The following is a 19,382-nucleotide window of genomic DNA, read 5'->3' on the forward strand; positions in this document are numbered from 1 at the left end:
CTTCTTTAGCAAAGCTCAGCATTGGTTCAGTACTGACTAGGGCTGCCATACGTCCCGGACATAGCCAGCATATGGCAGTTGGAAACAGTCTCTGGCGGAAATGTATGGGAAAGTCAAGTACGCATGGCAACCCAAGTAGCAGATAGCTTAAACACTTTATTTTTGGGGTGAGTTTTGTTGTTGTTTTTTTTTGTGGGGGGGAGCTCAACAACTTTGGCAAAACATTTGTGTCCGGATTTTCACATTTTGAAATATGGCAACCCTAATACTGACTTCATAGTAGCAGTACATTAGAGTGAAAACAAAACATGTGTTTGAGGATTACTTGCTTTCAACTTTCATTCACATATTTATCTTCTTCCCATGCATAGCTAAAAAGCATTCTGGTTTTAAATAGTCATAACAATGCTGGTAATTATTATAGATAAGACTAGCCCGGATATTTTTTGTAATTACCATGAAATGGAATGCATTTTTTCTCCACTGGATATATTTGTCTTGACTCACTAACTTGACTGACTATATCCAGATGATACTATCTGGCCTTCATTTGTCATCTTCATGATGCTGCTTTATTGCCAAATTAGAGAGACATGCAGTTTTTCTTATCTTCTCCCACTCTCTAGCTGTTTTATTAAAGCTCTTACTTTGGTGGTCTGGATAACATGCAGGAAAATAGAGGAAAGTTTTAACAGTGCGGTCCTATGCATATTTATTCAGAAGTAGGTCTTTGCTGTGTTCAGTGAGGTTTACTCCCTCATAAGTATTTGTTTGGAAGCAGCAACTAATTTTTAAACACAAGCCTTCCAAGATTATTTGTTAAATTTTGTATTTGCACACAGTTTTAAAATTGTGCATAGCACTGTCAAATTAAAATGCCAGGGTGCAGTCCCTAGAGCAGGTCCTCCAAATGTTATTGGACTAGAACTCACAAAACTTCCTGACCAAAAGGGGAGCTCATAGTAGTGTGTGACCATTTTAAAAAACAAAACGGCAAGTATTAAAAAGTAGCAAGCAAATGCAATCACAGAAAGCAGGAGAAGAATCAGCAACAGATTCAGTCAGTTGGTCTGTCTAGTTCTATACTAGCAAAACTTGCTTTTATGGTCACCTGTACTGTGCTAGCCTTTGTATTTGGTTGAAGGATAAGGAACAAGGACCAGTGAGGTAGATGAAGTTGTATGTTAGTGCAAGTACTCTGGGAAGTGCACTTGACACCTTGGAGGGTAGTATAGGATAAAGCAGTGCAGGTATTGATTACAAGGAGATTGACTGGGCTGTCCTTGCCAGGCAAGATCCTGTCAAGGAGGCTTAGAATATGTAATCAGAGGAGGTGGGAGATACATGACTTGGCCACTCATATGCTATGGAAGCTGAAGGAACTGTATACTTTTAAGGAGGTAATGGTTGGGTAGGGCCTTCCTTTGTGGGGAAAAAGTCGATACCTCATTTCATTTGGAGAGGGTAATGGATGAAACCGCAGCTTATCAGTGGACACATTTCAAAGGGAGAGGAAGGCTAGCAAGCTATTTTATACTCTGTTTTGGTTTGTTATGCCTACTTAAAACTTGGCAAGGTTAGTTTAAAAACATCTTTATATTTAAAGTACTTGAGCAGAGTGTCTGTTCTTCTCATCAAAATACATTACTTTATGGGAGGATACATCCAGATGACAAACTGTTAGAATAATTTGTTCTTTTTAAGAGCAATCTAAATTATTTAACTCTCTTCTACTCTTCATTTTTCCAATGGTTTTCTAGTCTTGACCATTTCAAAACAGACAGAAAAAGGAAACTCATGCAAGCATGAATAGCGTACGTATGTGCCTCTCACACAGAACTCAAACTGAACAGAGAACTTGTGATGCAAAAAAGTCTGTTCAGTGGATGATGAGTATAATCCTAATTGATGAAGATAAAGTTTTGATGCCTGTTAGCAAATTTCCCATAAGTACATTACAAAGCTAATTGACTTTGTAGCAGAACATACTGAAATTAAAATCCTGCCTCAGGAACATGGAAACTACCAAACCAGCAATAAAGAATGAAAAGTAATAGATATATAAGCAGCCCATAACAATTAAAAGCAATAGAGACTTTCCTTCTAGTAAGGATTAATTAACTCCTAGTTTAAAATCATATGGGACGCGGGTGGCGCTGTGGTCTAAACCACAGAACCTAGGGCTTGCTGATCAGAAGGTCGGTGGTTTGAATCCCTGCGACGGGGTGAGCTCCCGTTGCTCGGTCCCAGCTCCTGTCAACCTAGCAGTTTGAAATAACGTCAGAGTACAAGTAGATAAATAGGTACCGCTCTGGCGGGAAGGTAAACGGCACTTCTGTTCGCTGCTCTGGTTTCTCCAGAAGTGGCTTAGTCATACTGGTCACATGACCCGGAAAAACTTTCTGCGAGCAAACATCGGCTCCCTCAGCCAGTAAAGCGAGATGAGCGCCACAACCTCAGAGTCGTTCGTGACTGGACTTAACTGTCAGGGGTCCCTTTACCTTTTAAAATCATACATCAGTCTGCTTGATGTTTCTCAGTTAGGATGAGTGTAGAAGTAGAGACATTTTTCTGTTGGCAAAATGAATGTAGAGAGGTATAGGTTGAGTCTGGAGCTCTGCAATCGCTATGCAGCTGTCCTCTACACTTTTCACCTCTTTTAAAAAGGACTGGATTATGCAAACTGCAGTATGTGAGATGAGTGTAAAGCCTGCACACAAGGGTTGTGCCATACGGAATACAAGGCCAAGAGCTTTGCTACATTGCACCAAGGGTTCATCTAGACCTGCAGCAAGATGATTAACAAGATGGTTCTGAAAAGTCTATGAGAAAGGCATGATTGGAAAGGCATGAAGCCGTCCCCTATAGTGCTGTGAACACACCCACAATGCAGAAGCAAGTATCCAGAGCCATGCTGCCATTGAATATGGAGCATTGATTTAGCCATAATGACTAACAGGTTTATCAATAACCATCCTGCCTGTTTTTTTCTTTAGGACCTTGTGGCAGTGAACTATGGAAAATAATTGTACATTGTGTTAAGATGTGAGTGCTGTTCACTGTTTCACTTCCAGCACTAAGTCCAGCTAGATTCTCAGAACAGAATATGAAGACTGGCTTCTGGGATGCATTCTGTCCAGGAGCTTGCCACACAGGGGCTTTGGTGGCTGAGTGATGGCATTGGAAGGATTACAGCATAGCATAGGTTAGAATAGTGGCTGCTCCTCAGAGGTCATGCACACTACCTGGTTATATGCTTGTGATTGTTGAGCAGCTGTATTCCAAATAAGTGGAGTTTCCTGTTAACAGTTAAGTTATGAATATTGGGGGGAAACAATCTCCAGAACAGAAAAGTGATTTCTCAAGGGAAGATATCTGAATCCCAAGTAACAAATTATGGCTCACAACTGTGCTTTTGTTAACATTAGAAATTGGTTGCCTAGAAAGGCCTTGTCTTGTCTAAAATATCGGGTGTGTCGATTTTGGTAAAGCTGCTTCCTAGCCAGGTTTGTAAAGATGCTGAGCAGTCACATTTTTATTGAGTTAATCAAGCATTGGCATAGGCAGATGGATCTAGCATAATCCATCTGTGTGTAAGACTTTTTTTAAAAGTTTTGTCCTAAAAAGATTGTCAGCAGTAGGAAATCTAGAGCTGAATTCAAGTGTATTTCAAAGCACTTATTAAACAAAAAGTAGCTTTCGGGTGTCTTTTGAAAAAAAGTTTATTTAATCCCTCTGACCTTCCTGTGTGATTTCCAGGAGTCAAGACCAGAGGTCCAAAAAAAGAATTTTTTGACTCACTGCCGTGTGTGTGTGTGTGTGTGTGTGTGTGTGTGTAGGATCTATGTAGTGAATTGGGGAATGATACTGAGAAAAAACTATACTGTGTTGTCCACAATTACATGGGGGTTGGGTTTCTCTCTCTCCTTACCATGTAATGATGCTTACTGTGACCTTAACAAAATTTATATACCACTGCTTGATTGTAGCAGTTTATAATAAATATTAAAATTATCAACAAAAAGTTAAAAATAAGCATTTAAAATAAGCATTTAAAAACAATTGAAAGAAAAAGAAATTAAAGCATATCACTGCCTACGTGTCTGGATAGCCTTGCCTAAACAAAAATGTTTAAGCAGTTGTAGCCTTGAGATTATACACACACACACACACACACACACACGTATTTATGTACGTGTGTGTGTGTGTGTGTGTGTGTGTGTGAATGTGTGTGAATTAGGTGGTGGTGGTGGTGGTGGTGTTTTACCACATATTTTCTACATAGTGGTGGTTGCCAGCAACATATCCTGTGAGTGTCAATGTGCTGTGGCCCAGCAGATAATTTAGAATAGAAGCTATGCTTGCAGATTAACAGAATTAGGACCTAGCAGCAAATTGTACATAAGAGCTGTACTGTACATAGCGTCTCTGTGAGCAAATATTTTACCTTGTTTACATTCTTAAAAATGGATATTCTGAAAAATCCAAGGGAATAAAGGCAAGCAGCTTTCATTTCTCCTTACCCATTTCTGCCCACCGGAAAATGTGTGCACAAACTGAAATGCAAATCTGCTGTGGGAAGGCTGTATATAACTATAGTGAAGAAAAACTGAGGAAGGCAAGAAATACTTTTCTATAATAAGGGAGATGCTGAAGTTTAACATCTACTTAGAAGCTCTCCTCCCTATTGTTTAGTGTGGGATGCTTTTATTATCTCCACTGCATTTCTATAAGAGTACACTTTCAATTTTTAAAAAACAAATACATCAAGGCACCAAGTAGCAGAACTCTTAAAAAAAATTTTTTTAAATAATATCCTATAAACATACTAAAAGTACAGATCCAGTATCACTGGGTTTGATCTGGACCTGCTCTTCTGTGGACAGAAGGGCTCATTCCATTTGCAAAAGTGATTCCAATCCAACTGAGGCTCTCACTAGAAAGGGGGGTGGTCTGCTGATTCCCACCTTTCTCCTGCAGCCTCACCGCTTGTCCACCCCCAATGTCTGTGTGCCTCCCTGGCCTCTTATGTGAGGGGGAAGTGATTCAGACCTGCTTTCCATGAAATGTATGAAGGGAGATTATATGTACTCATACACTTGAATTATAGGTTTGCTGATTGATGGGCTAGGTAGCATCCCTGGAGGCTGGATTCAGTTCAGGGGCAAATATTTTAACTCAGTATATTACACTATTTTTCTGCACATAGTATGTCTGCTGTTTACCTCATATATTTAACCTATAAGCAGGAAACAGTCCTTCATATAATGAAAGCTAACACTAAACCTATATTATGACACTGTGCTGTTCTTCCTATGGCTACATGAAACACCACTGAAAGGCACAAATACTTATTTCATACGATTAAAAAAATCTCAGCATCCTAAGTTTGTGCCACATCTAAAAAACTATTTTCTTTATACGTGTAGACCAAAAGATCACTTGTTTTAACACAGAGTAAGGAATACTTGTCATGAAACTAAGAGAATGCTAGGATCATTCTTTTTATATCAATAGCTGTATTCTGCTGGCTGTCTTAATTACAGAGAGGGTTGCTTCTTCATACAGACTTCTCATTGTTAAGGAAAACTGGTATGTGCTAACAGCTGGATCATGGGGAAACTTAGGCTTTTGCTAATGTTGGAAAGAGGTGCTGTTAACATAAATTTAGCTCCACTGTCAGAACACTGGGCAGATAGAAGACACATAATATTCAGAGGCACACAATAAACCTATATTCCTTACTATGAACAATTTCTATATGTTACAAGTAAATGTAACTAATAATATAACAGAACTTATGAATTTATCTTCACCTCTGCCTGAAAGTGGATGAAGTAAGCAGTCTGATACTTGTCCCCGAAATGAATTGGGCCCATCAAATGTTCAGAAAAAATGCTTGAGTAGCCTGATTGACACAGGCCCTCTGCCACTTACTTGACTCTTCCTCAAGATGGGAAGACTCACAATGGGGGGGAGGGGGGCGGTAGCAGGCGGCTGAGAGCTCCTAAGAATTATGTTGGAGCATCTTTTGCTACCTGAAGATTGATTGTGGTTTTGAACTACAAAAACTGTGATCCCCTGTGGCAAAAGAGAAAGGGGGTGAAAAACAAAGTCTAAAAATAGCCTGAGGAGGAATTGAATGTTGCACTATGTAGAGATTGTTCTGCCAGAGTAAGCATTTCAGCTTGCCAGATGGAATGATCCTACCTCTCCCTTCTCCCCCCCCCCCACTTCCCAAAGATTTGTTTGTTTGTTTTTTGCAGGGAGTCCCATTGCACAAGCAGAAGTATTTGTGCTGGCTTCCACTGATGGGACTCATTAGTTGAATACCTTCCATAAAGATTTTTATTGTACAAATACAGCTCAGGAAGGTATGGTCTTCCTATTGTTAGAATTTTTTTTTTTAAGAGTTATTTAAATACATTAATTGGCTTATCACAGTGTAAAATGGCTCTGTTCCATTTTTTTCTTTTAAAATACTGTGATTTTGCCAGACTTCTAACATTAATATTTTAAAATGTCTGTACGCATCCAGAATATACAATAGCTGTTGTAAATGTCATGTGGTTTACCTATTTTTGCAAAGTTCATGTATGTATTGTATGTGTTTTACAGGAGTTCTTTGTTTACTTCAAATAGCATTACTCTGGATTCAGCCTTGAAACCTTGGATTACAAGGTTATTTTTTTGGACTAGAGAAAAAGAATTCACCAGCTTAAATAACAAATACAGAACAAATTAGTCACACAAGGACAAGTGCTTACTATAAAATTGGAATCGAATGAAAGATCTATTCCTTTCATGTCAATAATAATAGCTGATGCATTTTAAGCTTTGTAAAGAAGCCATGGTCTAGGGAAAAATTGTTCACACCAATTCAGTTTAAAGTTCATTTAGAAATTATCAAGGTAACGTAAAAGCCATTAAAATCTCATCTTGTATAAGATACATGGCATCTTTTATATGTGATTCCAGTGCATAGCATGCTTCTTGACCACAAAATACTTGCCACTGCTAATTTATTTTTCAAGTGTTATAAAAAGTTTGAAAACAAAATATGTGCTTCAGAAAGTTGAATACCAACAGCTCTTGACAGATCATTAATGGCTCCCAGGAGGTTCCATGCACGTGAGCATTCACTCTATATCAGTCTCTTACTGAGACAATCTATGTGTTGTTGTTTAGTCGTTTAGTCGTGTCTGACTCTTTGTGACCCCATGGACCAGAGCACGCCAGGCACTTCTGTCTTCCACTGCCTCCCGCAGTTTGGTCAAACTCATGCTGGTAGCTTCGAGAACACTATCCAACCATCTCGTCCTCTGTCGTCCCCTTCTCCTTGTGCCCTCCATCTTTCCCAACATCAGGGTCTTTTCCAGGGAGTTTTCTCTTCTCATGAGGTGGCCAAAGTATTGGAGCCTCAGCTCTGTCCTTCCAGTGAGCACTCAGGGCTGATTTCCTTAAGAATGGAGAGGTTTGATCTTCTTACAGTCCATGGGACTCTCAAGTCTCCTCCAGCACCATAACTCAAAAGCATCAATTCTTCGGCGATCAGCCTTCTTTATGGTCCAGCTTTCACTTCCATACATCACTACTGGGAAAACCATAGCTTTTACTATACGGACCTTTGTTGGCAAGGTGATGTCTCTACTTTTTAAGATGCTGTCTAGACCTAGACAATCTATGTACGGAACTATTAACTCTGTGTAAGGCTAAGATCTTTTTGTGTACTCAGGTAGCACTTCCAATGGTGGCCCTCATCATTTAGTGGTGTGGGTAGGGCTTGTCTGTAGCATATGTTAGTGGATTAGTTTTTCATGTGTTTCATTCATTGTTGTAAATTCCTGTTTTTAAATAGTTTTAATTTGCTGTATTTCACCTTGTTGAGTCAAGTTCAAGACTTTTTTCTTTTGTATAAAGCAGATGACAAATGAAATGATAATAGAAATTGCATTTGTCAGGTGTCTTATTTTTATTATCATTATTTGAGAAGTGCAGAGTTTCTTCAGACCTCTAACTTATCAGTTACAGAAATCCCTTTGCAAAGAAGGATTGTGTTTCTTTTAATTTTATATAAATCAGTGATTATCTGATGTACTTTACCTGCTTAATTTCTGACCCATTAAAATTTATTTTACATTTCACTTTTCTTTCTTTGTAGGAAATTCCACTTACTTGGATGACCATGGGCCACCCCCTCGTAAGGTGAGCTACTTCTTATTTTCAGTTCAGCCAAAATTCTGTTGTAAACTGCTGTATTTGCACCAGGTTGGTTGGGTGTGCATTGGGCAGAAGGACAACTCTATCCCAGCCCTGCCAGCCTCTATTCATGGAGTGACAAGGAGATCCCCATTGCAGCTGCCATTCATGCAAGCCGATGGATGTGCCACACATGGGAATCCAAGCAGCAGCAACATGCGGAAAGCCCCAAAACAAGGCATTCCAGGGAAGAGGCTTGGCTTACCAGAGATCTTCTGGATTCCAACTTAGTGATTTGCCTCTCCCACATTTCCCTGTCTTTTGTTTCAGCCAGCATGAGCAGCAGGGCTTGCATCTTTTGTGGTGGTCCTGCTGCTCCAGGAAGCCCACCACAGCCTGTCATGGGTTTAGATTACAGGGTTATTTACATATGAAATAAATATCTCTGTGGAAAGTATGGTGATGCAAGCTCTTCCCTTCTGAAAGGGAAGACACAAAAGGCAGTAGTAAAACTTGCTGATTTTCAGCTTCAATCTGGGATGGTTGTGAGCTTTTGAACAAGTTCCCTTAGTTCAGACTCCCCCTACCACCGACTCCTTCCAGTCCGATCTTGGCCCTATTATTCCCTTCACTTCTGCCATCACTTTCCAAACTTACCTTATTCATGATAAGAGACACTGTAGGAAAAGACCTCTAAGAAGTGGACAGATTGTGCCTAATGCTAGGGTGTTCTTCCTTTGCCCCGGGGAACTCAAATGATTGTGAGCAGGAATTCGAGGTGGATCTATTCCAGATTGAGCAGATTTGGCTTACATATCAATAGTTTAGCCTAAAACAGTAAGGTGAATTCTGTATCTTCAAAAGAATTACATTACTGTATCATTTACATTGTATATGCACAGACTCTTTCTTGAGGGCTGGGGGTATGTGGGGATTGTTTGAAACTGAAAAATAAAGAAGTTTAAAACGGGGGGGAAGGGGGGGCAAAAAGGAAAGGAAATAATTGCAAAGCTTTGTATTGTCTGAGTAATTTTCTCCTATTTAGACATACCGTATTTTTCGCCCCATAAGACGCACCGGCCCATAAGACGCACCTAGATTTTAGGGGGGGAAATAAAGGAAAAAAATTTATTTCCCCCCCAGGTGCGCTGCGCTAATCCAGAAGCTTGGGGCAAGCTGAGGTCAGCGCGCCCCAAGCTTCTGCGTGCCGGCAAGCAGTCCGCTGCCGCCCCAAGCCTCCCGCACCCGGCAGGAGGTCCCGCTGGGTGCGCAAGGCTTGGGGCGGCAGCGGACTGCTTGCGCGCACCTAGAAGCTTGGGGCGTGCTGAGCTCAGCACGCCCCAAGCTTCTGCATGCCGGCAAGCAGTCCGCTGCCGCCCCAAGCCTCCCGCACCCGGCAGGAGGTCCCGCCGGGTGCGCAAGGCTTGGGGCGGCAGCGGACTGCTTGCGCGCACCTAGAAGCTTGGGGCGTGCTGAGCTCAGCACGCCCCAAGCTTCTGCATGCCGGCAAGCAGTCCGCTGCCGCCCCAAGCCTCCCGCACCCGGCAGGAGGTCCCGCCGGGTGCGCAAGGCTTGGGGCGGCAGCGGACTGCTTGCGCGCACCTAGAAGCTTGGGGCCAGCTGAGCTCAGCCCGCCCCAAGCTTCTAGGTGCGGGCAAGCAGTCCGCTGCCGCCCCAAGCCTCGCGCACCCAGCGGGACCTCCTGCCGGGTGCGGGAGGCTTGGGGCGGCAGCGGACTGCTTGCGCGCACCGAGAAGCTTGGGGCGGGCTGAGCTCAGCTGGCCCCAAGCTTCTAGGTGCGCGCAAGCAGTCCGCTGCCGCCCCAAGCCTCGCGCACCCAGCGGGACCTCCTGCCGGGTGCGGGAGGCTTGGGGCGGCAGCGGACTGCTTGCGCGCACCGAGAAGCTTGGGGCGGGCTGAGCTCAGCTGGCCCCAAGCTTCTAGGTGCGCGCAAGCAGTCCGCTGCCGCCCGAAGCCTCGCGCACCCAGCGGGACCTCCTTTTTTTAAAAAAACACAACCAACTAATAGAATGTATATATCCAGGACTTTATCCCAGTATTATATGTCTCTGAACATTGTTACTTCTGATTAATTTATAAACATTAAAGGGTTGATGTGTAAGTTAAGTACAGTGGTACCTCGGTTTACGAACTTAATCCATTCCGGAAGTCCGTTCTTAAACCGAAACCGTTCTTAAACCAAGGCGCGCTTTCCCTAATGAGGCCTCCCACTGCTGGTGCCCTTCCACCATTCGGATTCCGTTCTTAGACTGAGGTAAAGTTCGCAAACCGGGACACTTCCGGTTTTGCGGAGTTCGTAAACCGAATCGTTCGTAAACAGGGCTGTTCTTAAACTGAGGTACCACTGTACTGCTTTACAAAAAAAATTTATATATGCCTGCTTATTCTGAAAGTAATTCCCTAGTTGAATAGAGGTCACAACCTCTATCTGCAACTGCTGTGGCATCAGTGAATAAAGAATTGCACATTTCTGGCCATAAATTTGATCTTCTGGCTAAATCAGTGGTTTTGTCTTGGATGCCACAATGTTTTCATGTCTGCTATAGCACTCAAGAGGGTTTTTTGCGTGTCACTGGGGAAAAGCACCATAAATCAGTGGTCAAATCTTTGGAATCTTGAGTGTTCTGAAAGGTAGCTCACATAAATGTTTGGTTTGATTTATTTTGCGTTTTGTATTGCCATCCCTGCCCCCTCCCAAACTAGAAGCTATCAATATAAGGAATGTTGTGTTTCAGTTTCAAATTTTCAATTCCCTTTTCTTTTACAACCTAATTTTTTGTCAACATTCTCCTACAACTTTAAGAGAGTCTTGATTTGTAAACAACAACAAAAATCCAGGTCAGAACAGTGGGCATTGTTGTACCAAATGTTTCTGCTATCCATTTTGGTCTTTTAAGACCAATTCCATCTAGCCTGCAAATTGGTGTGCTATAACTTTGATCTTCACAGTGTGAACCAGATGTTCTGAGATGCCAGAGTTGAAGAATCATGTTGAGCTGATGGCCCATGAAATGCAAAAAGAATTCTGCTCCTTGCCTCCCACTTAATCTGGCTGCTAATAGGCTACTGAACCATGCAAGAGGGTAGTGGGAAGTGCCAAGTGTCACTCTTAAGCTTTGAGACATTTCTCAAACGTTTGTGTAAAAAAAATTGTGAGAGCTGAAAAATGGGAGGAGATTATCCACATTAACTGCACAAGCAGAGGCACATGGTCCCTTTTATTTTTATTTCCTTATTTACTCACTAAGTCAATTGTCTTACCATCTGTTGCCTCTGTTTCAGTTATGGGGGGGGGATATATCAAGACCAAAATCCAGATAGGATTGCCCTAAAAGGTGTAAAAATAAATAACATCTAAAAATCTACCTGCAGATTGTCTTTTGTAATCTTGGTTTATAAATAACTGCTTGCCTATAACAAGTCAACTAGGCACCAACTTTTCTGTAAACTGGGAGAGAACTAGCTCTTCCTGCCCCACACAGCCCAATTCTATGCAGTACTAAGAAGTGATCCCAGTGATAATAGTTTTGAGGGTTTGATTGCAAGATTGATATAAGCCACATTATTTTAAGACACTCAGCTTGATTCTGCATATTTTTACCAAGATTTAACCTCTCACTAAGTTCAGTTTCCCTTGTTTTTAATAGGTTTACAAAGGATTACAGATGATCAGCACATATGATTGCTATGAAAGTGTAGTATTCAGTGTTCAATAAATGTTTTGATTGGGATCTACATCAATTAAAGAGTGGGGTGTTTATTTCTTTTTCAAATATTTCCATACTTAGAGATCCATAAATGTAGTCACCAAAACCAGCTACTACCTGATTCATCTTTATTTGATTACCACCTGTCCCCAGATGCCCAGCACAAAATGAGAGATACCTTACCTGTGATTGCTACATACGTTGCAGAGAATCTTGCTTCATGCAGAATGGGAGCAAGACTCCTACCTGTCTCCTGATTTCAGCAGTACACTCAAAGAACTTATTTTATTGTGGATCACTGTTTCATCTCATCAACATTTGGAAATATTTATTTGTTTAGGACCAAAATCCCAACATAGCATGAGATTCATCATCATCAAATTCATATGCCGCCCTTCTTTCAAAAATTAAAGGGCAGTTTACAACATAAAAACACAAAATAAAAAGGTAAAGGGACCCCTGACCATTAGGTCCAGTCATGGCCGACTCTGGGGTTGAGGCGCTCATCTTGCTTTATTGGCTGAGGGAGCCGGTGTACAGCTTCCGGGTCATGTGGCCAGCATGACTAAGCCACTTCTGGCGAACCAGAGCAGCGCACGGAAACGCCGTTTCTGCCGGAGCGGTACCTATTTATCTACTTGCACTTTAACGTGCTTTCGAATTGCTAGGTTGGCAGGAGAAGGACCGAGCAATGGGAGCTCACCTCGTTGCGGGGATTCGAACCAACGACCTTCTGATCAGCAAGCCCTAGTCTCTGTGGTTTAAACCACAGCATAGCATTAATAACAAAAAAGAAAAATCCTTTGATTCACTGTGTGGATTTTAGGAGATGTGTGGAAGACAGAATATTTGCTATTTTTTTCTATTTTCTTTACTATTTTATTTATATCGCCATGTTTCTGCCAAAGAACTCAGTGTGCCATGGATGGTTCTCCTCTACATTTTATTCTCATAACACCCCTGTGAGGTAGGTTGGACTAAGAGACTGTGACTGGCCCATGCCATGACATGAGCTTCATAGCTGAGTGGGGTTTTGAACCGTGGTCTAACACTTTAACTGCTACACCCACACTATCACTCTGAATACTGTGAAGCAGCAGGAATCTCTCTCACTTCTGATGGTCTTCTACGCCTATCATGGAGCTTAAGGCTGACCTAACTCCTCCTCTGAAACTTTCAAGTGCGTTGGCCGACTTGAAATACGAGTTGTGTCGGTATCAACCTCAAATAATGTGGACCTTTTTAACTGTTAGTATTTATGATTGTTAAAATGCAGATCGCTTTGGGATGCCTCGTGGGATTCATAAAGGAAATAAATAAATGATAACATCAAAACTGAACTAATTTTTATTATTTTTTGTAAAGATACATATTAGTTGAGTTGAGTAAACACTTTTCTCCTATCATCTCTGAATCCCTGGTGGTATTTGGTATTATGTTTTACCCCTCACTTTTTTGTTTTGTTTTGTTACGTAGCTTATCTGTAGTTAGTCTAATGGGCTCTGTTGTGGAAAGTCAGTTTTATAAAGGCATATGATATATCAGTGGAAATTACAGCATATTCTAAAAGAAAGGGAATCACTTCAAAAAGGATTGAGAGGGGTTAGAAGTAAATTTCTGTTAAAACTGATTATAACTTTATTGGAGAACTCTTTTGGAAATGGGTGGTGCTAGTAGGATTCTTGTAGCACACAGCGATCAGTGACTGGAATAAATTAAGCCAGTGAGTTTATACTAATGAATGGAGCTAGGCTACAAGTGCAATCAACTGTAAATGTTTCTATGCAAATTAGGCATACATTTGGTAAGTGTCCAATAATGGCAACAGTTGTATCCTTTTAAATGTTCATTTGCTGAAAACAAGAAGACATTGCTGCCTAAGACAATATAAGTTTTTCAATGTGTAAAGTGTTGGAGAAGCAGGACACAAGCTTTAGATGTGTGTGCTAGGTTCGAACCCTCAAATTTCCAGTTAAAGGATGTCAGAAAGCACAGCTATCAAAGATCCTTGTTTGAGACCGTAAAGGACCACTGCAGGTGGAAAGGTGATACTGAACTACTGAGATGGATCAGGGATCTGACTTGGTATAGGCCAGGACCATCCCATCTGTTCCTATGGTTCATAAACATGGATTTTCACAGAAAACTTACAAGGGGGATATTTGTAAGCTGATGAGAAATGATATTCACTCACTTGATAACCTCCTTTCTCTCCAGAGAGCAATTGCACTTTTTGGGAGGTTGGTTAAAGCCAAGGAAATGTACATACAGTACTTGAGATGCCAGATGATAAAAATTTAGCCCTTTAAGGAATAAATGTTTTTTAATAAAGAAAAAGGTTAAAGGTCAGCCAATGAGATTCTGCTTCTCATTATGCATGTCATTTAACTGAATTTTATTTAGAATAGACCTAATGAAATTAATGGACTTAAAGTCATGGTCATTCATTTTAGTAGGGCTTTTCTAAGTAAAACCTAGTTGAATACCACCCGCTATCCTTAAAGTGGTAGAAGTCTGGGGTGCACAAGGCAACCTTTTTTTGTAGTGGTCCCAATCTACTTAGGGAGATTTGTTGATGTTTGCCTTCCTTCTCAAGCTGAAACCTTTCTCTTTACACTGGTTTTCATGTGGCATTGCTGATGATGATATTTTTGGTTTTGGGTTCCGTAAGGATGATTTTGGTTTTCTATACTGTATGTCACATTGTAGAAATTGACTACTAATTGAGCCTAAATTAAATCATTTAAGCTTGCACAGTCCCAAATTGATCTGCATTACCTACTTTCCACCTTCTGTCTTAATATCCTCATTTCTGAAAATTAATTTGGGGGGGGGTGGAGAGGGCTTCCAATCCTACTCCTCAGTGTTCAGACCTTAGTCAGTTTAGGGTTTAGTGTTATGTTTGAGCTCTGCACTGTGACTAATCTTAACCACAGCCTGTTCAGTTAAACCTGGTTCATAAACTTGTCAGGGAACTGACATCGGAGGGAGAGGCGAAGGGGAGGCTCCCAGATGATGCTGGCGAAGGACCCAGCAGCAGGGGGAGAAACAGCTCAGTAGAGGGGGAAGCCAATCAGCGCAACACCAGGGATAAAGGGGGGCAGATGGGGGAATTGGAGAGAGGGCTCCAGGACTCTTCACTGGACATCAGTGAGGAGAGCCCAGGTCCTCCGCCACGCACGCCTTCCCTGCGCAGAAGACTCCTGCGCAGTGAGAGGAGGAGGAGACTGGGTGTCAAACAACTTTTATGTTGGAAGAGGTTCAAGAAACGCCCACTGACGGATTCTGCCAGTGACTGAGGCAGCCACCATGAGAAGGGGCTGTGCAGTCAGAAAGGTTTAACAAGGCAAAATTAACCGAGAAAGGCACCAGCTTATGCACGAGTACCGTATTTTTCGCCCTATAGGACGCACCGGCCCATAGGACGCACCTAGTTTTTTTGGGGGGGGAAATCAAGGGAAAAATTTTTATTTCCCCCCCAGGTTTGCGCAGCCATCCCCAAGCTAGAAGAGGGAGACGGAGTGCTCCGTCTCCCTCTTCTGCCTTCAGGGACAGCCTCCCTAGCCTCTGTGGAGCAGCGCACTGCGCTGCGCCGCAGAGGCTTTGCGCAACCATCCCCAAGCTAGAAGAGGGAGACGGAGCGCTCCGTCTCCCTCTTCTGCCTTCAGGGACAGCTTGCCCCGCTGTCCCCCGAGTTTGTGGGGCTGGCGGGGGGGGAGAAGCAAGCTTGCTTCTCCCCCCTCCAGCCTCCAGATCAGGTCGGGGAATAGCGGGGTGGCAGCGCTCCGCCATCCCCCTATCCCCTGAGCTTGTGGGGCTGGCGGGGGGGGGAGAAGCAAGCTTGCTTCTCCCCCCCGCCAGCCTCCACATCAGATCAGGGGATAGCGGGGTGGCAGCGCTCCGCCATCCCTCTATACCCCGAGCTTGTGGGGCTGGCGGGGGGGAGAAGCAAGCTTGCTTCTCCCCCCCCCCGCCAGCCTCCAGATCAGGTCGGGGAATAGCGGGGTGGCGGCGCTCCGCCATCCCCCTATCCCCCGAGCTTGTGGGGCTGGCGGGGGGTAGAAGCAAGCTTGCTTCTCCCCCCGCCAGCCTCCAGATCAGGTCGGGGAATAGCAGGGTGGCGGCGCTCCGCCATCCCCCTATCCCCCGAGCTTGTGGGGCTGCAGGCTGCTGCCCACAAGCTTTGCGAGCCCGCGGGACATCCCTCCGGGCTTGCAAGACTTGCAGATAGCTTCCTGAAGCCTGGAGAGCGAGAGGGGTCGGTGCGCACCGGCCCCTCTTGCTCTCCAGGCTTCAGCGAAAGCCTGCATTCGCCCCATAGGACGCACACACATTTCCCCTTCATTTTTGGAGGGGAAAAAGTGCGTCTTATAGGGCGAAAAATACGGTAACTCATACCTATTACATAACCTATAGTTTGAAATTGCCTTGTTTCAGTAACCATTGTTAAGATCAACTGCAGTTTGCCCCTGTTTGAACACAAAGACAGGCCAAGGCAAAACAAAAGCAGGAATGAAAGCTTTAGATCTCCTTGCAGTGGCAGTGGAGGAAGCAGTGGGAGTAACTATGTTACTATATCTGTTTGGATTTAAGTAAACATATAATATTTAGATTTATAGTTGAATCCTATACATATCTTGTGCGAATGTTTCGGAAATGATGAAAATAGTAAAAACATTTAAAGCAGCAGAGATGGCTCATGAGTAGGGAGATGAGAACTCTCCCACACCCTGGGGATGAAATAGGTCTGCAACATTCATTTTTCAGACAAGTCTAGTTGAGTTTCATACGACTGCAGCAGATTTAGGTGCTTAATGAAAGCTATTCTTCTTGCACAAATTGATATGCAAGTCTAGCCACATAACTGAAGGATCCAACTAAATAAATTGCACAAAACAATTCAATTTAACATCGACGTAATAGGAATTATCCAGTCAGAACTGGTGAGAGATTTGCAGCCTCTGAGGTCTTATTTCCGTATGTTGTATTTTTATAAAACTTTCACCTGTTGTACTTTTGACAGTTTCAGACAAATTAGAATATTAAGCAGTCAATATTTTTTAGGTACACAGTTAGTTTATTGGTAGTTATTTAAAGTTTGTGATAAATATTTGATATAAAGCACAGTGGTTGCATAGCACTATTAAAGCACTTTTAAAATATGCAAAATGTTACTCATGAATAAATAACATTTCCTGCGGCTAGTCATGAAGATGTAATTCAGATAACAGCCATATCACTTTGTGTCAGTCAACAGAAATGAAGTAGTAATAATTCAAAATATTAAAAATTAAATTGAAACTAAATGAAAGCTGTGATTTCCAAAGGCAAGCTTTGTGAATGAAAAATCTTATTAACTTCTCAGTCTGTCCTATAGAGGCTGCATTAATAAGATTTTAAATTGATATGCACTTGAAGTAAGGCTGGTTTAGTGAAGTAAGCAGTACAGCTGAAGACTGCATGCAGAAGTAAACATTTTCATTGACTAATAAGTGGCTTGAATGAATGAATGAATGAATGAACCGGTGCTACTCCCCAAAAAGAATGCTGTCCTGATATCTACACCGGCATTTATTCAGATGGGAATTAATTGGAATTAAAATTTCTTCATCAAAGATTATTCATTCTCATTGCTCAGTTCTTTCTAAGGGGGTGCAACTCTGAAGTCGGACATCAAACTTGCTAGAATTGAAACACGCTATGCATATTTTGAAACTCTACCTGAGTAACAACCAGACAGGGGAAGGAAGTGGCAAGGATGCAAATAGATCTCTCTTAATTGAAAAGTGCAGTCAGCTCATTGTTCTTCTCAGGTAATAGAAACAATAACTAATTGAATCTTATTGCTAGTACATTTGACAGAGAAATTAGGGGGAAAGGATTTGTGGCATTTTAAGGCTAACATTTATTGTGACATAAACTTTTTGTAGGCTAATACTTTAGTCCACAATAATTCTGTTAAATCTTAGATGTGATTTATTACAGTGGTGCCCCGCAAGACGAATGACTCGCAAGACGGAAAACTCGCTAGATGAAAGAGTTTTCCGTTTTGGAGGTGCTTCGCAAAACGAATTTCCTATGGGCTTGCTTCGCAAGACGACAATGTCTTGCGAGTTCCTGCTGGTTTTTTTTCCTCCCCCCCTTTTTCTAAGCCGCTAAGCCGCTTATCAGCTGATCCGATCAGCAGATAAGCCGCTAAAAGCCGCTAATAGCGCTAATCCGCTAATCCGTCAATGGGCTTTCTTCGCAAGACGAAAAAACCGCTAGACGAAGAGAATCACAGAACGGATTCTTTTCGTCTTGCGAGGCACCACTGTATATTGCTATAATAGCTTAACACTGTGAGAAGAAACACTTCATGGATTCTGAGCCAGTGCTTTCTTTCGATCTCTGAAATATGTGCATTTAATTTTGAAACACTCATCTCTTGAGTTACAACAAAATTATTCTGTGTATTTAAAGATTTCTATATGCTATAGGAATATAGCATCTAGATCTATAGGAGTATAGCATCTAGATCAAGGGAAGTATAGCATCTAGATCAAGGGAAGTAATAGTGCCACTGTATTCTGCTCTGGTCAGACCACACCTGGAGTACTGTGTCCAGTTCTGGGCACCACAATTCAAGAAGGACACTGACAAACTGGAACGTGTCCAGAGGAGGGCAACCAAAATGGTCAAAGGCCTGGAAACGATGCCTTATGAGGAACGGCTAAGGGAGCTGGGCATGTTTAGCCTGGAGAAGAGGAGGTTAAGGGGTGATATGATAGCCATGTTCAAATATATAAAAGGATGTCACATAGAGGAGGGAGAAAGGTTGTTTTCTGCTGCTCCAGAGAAGCGGACACGGAGCAATGGATCCAAACTACAAGAAAGAAGATTCCACCTAAACATTAGGAAGAACTTCCTGACAGTAAGAGCTGTTCGACAGTGGAATTTGCTGCCAAGGAGTGTGGTGGAGTCTCCTACTTTGGAGGTCTTTAAGCAGAGGCTTGACAACCATATGTCAGGAGTGCTCTGATGGTGTTTCCTGCTTGGCAGGGGGTTGGACTCGATGGCCCTTGTGGTCTCTTCCAACTCTATGATTCTATGATTCTATGATTCTATGATTCTAAATAGGAAGGCTAATGTGTATCTCTTTGTCTAGGTACTTCCATTCCCTAGCCAAGTGGTGTATAACAGGGTTGGAAAGTGTGGGAGTCGAACTGTGGTTTTGCTGTTGCGAATTCTGTCTGAGAGACACGGGTTCAACTTGGTTACATCAGATATTCATAATAAAACCAGGCTAACCAAGAATGAACAGGTAAGTTGTTTGTGTCTTTTTGTATGTTACGGTTTTCATTTTTAGAGTAATTTAATTCTGAGTATTTTTGATAGGGCATTGCAGTAAATTATTTTTCAGTAGAATTAGAAATACTTTTATATTAAAAATTATCACTTTTCCTAGCTAACAAG

The 19,382-nt window shown here is 42.2% G+C and overlaps 2 protein-coding genes across 4 annotated transcripts in view; one reads left to right on the top strand and one right to left on the bottom strand.

The window, feature by feature from the left end:
• UST (uronyl 2-sulfotransferase) overlaps positions 1-19,382 on the top strand; it is a 119,839-nt gene that overhangs the window by 32,171 nt on the left and 68,286 nt on the right. Inside the window, exons 2-3 of the mRNA XM_081186314.1 lie at positions 8,162-8,205; positions 19,075-19,230. Coding sequence (XP_081042440.1) covers positions 8,162-8,205; positions 19,075-19,230 — 200 coding nt within the window. The remainder of the gene's footprint in view (positions 1-8,161; positions 8,206-19,074; positions 19,231-19,382) is intronic.
• The window catches only part of LOC308582823 (uncharacterized protein), a 156,182-nt gene that overhangs the window by 18,368 nt on the left and 118,432 nt on the right, over positions 1-19,382 (bottom strand). The window lies entirely within an intron of this gene.

This window comes from Podarcis bocagei, assembly GCF_964188305.1.
Source record: "Podarcis bocagei genome assembly, chromosome: 3".
In the NCBI taxonomy this organism is placed as follows: Eukaryota; Metazoa; Chordata; class Lepidosauria; order Squamata; family Lacertidae; genus Podarcis; species Podarcis bocagei.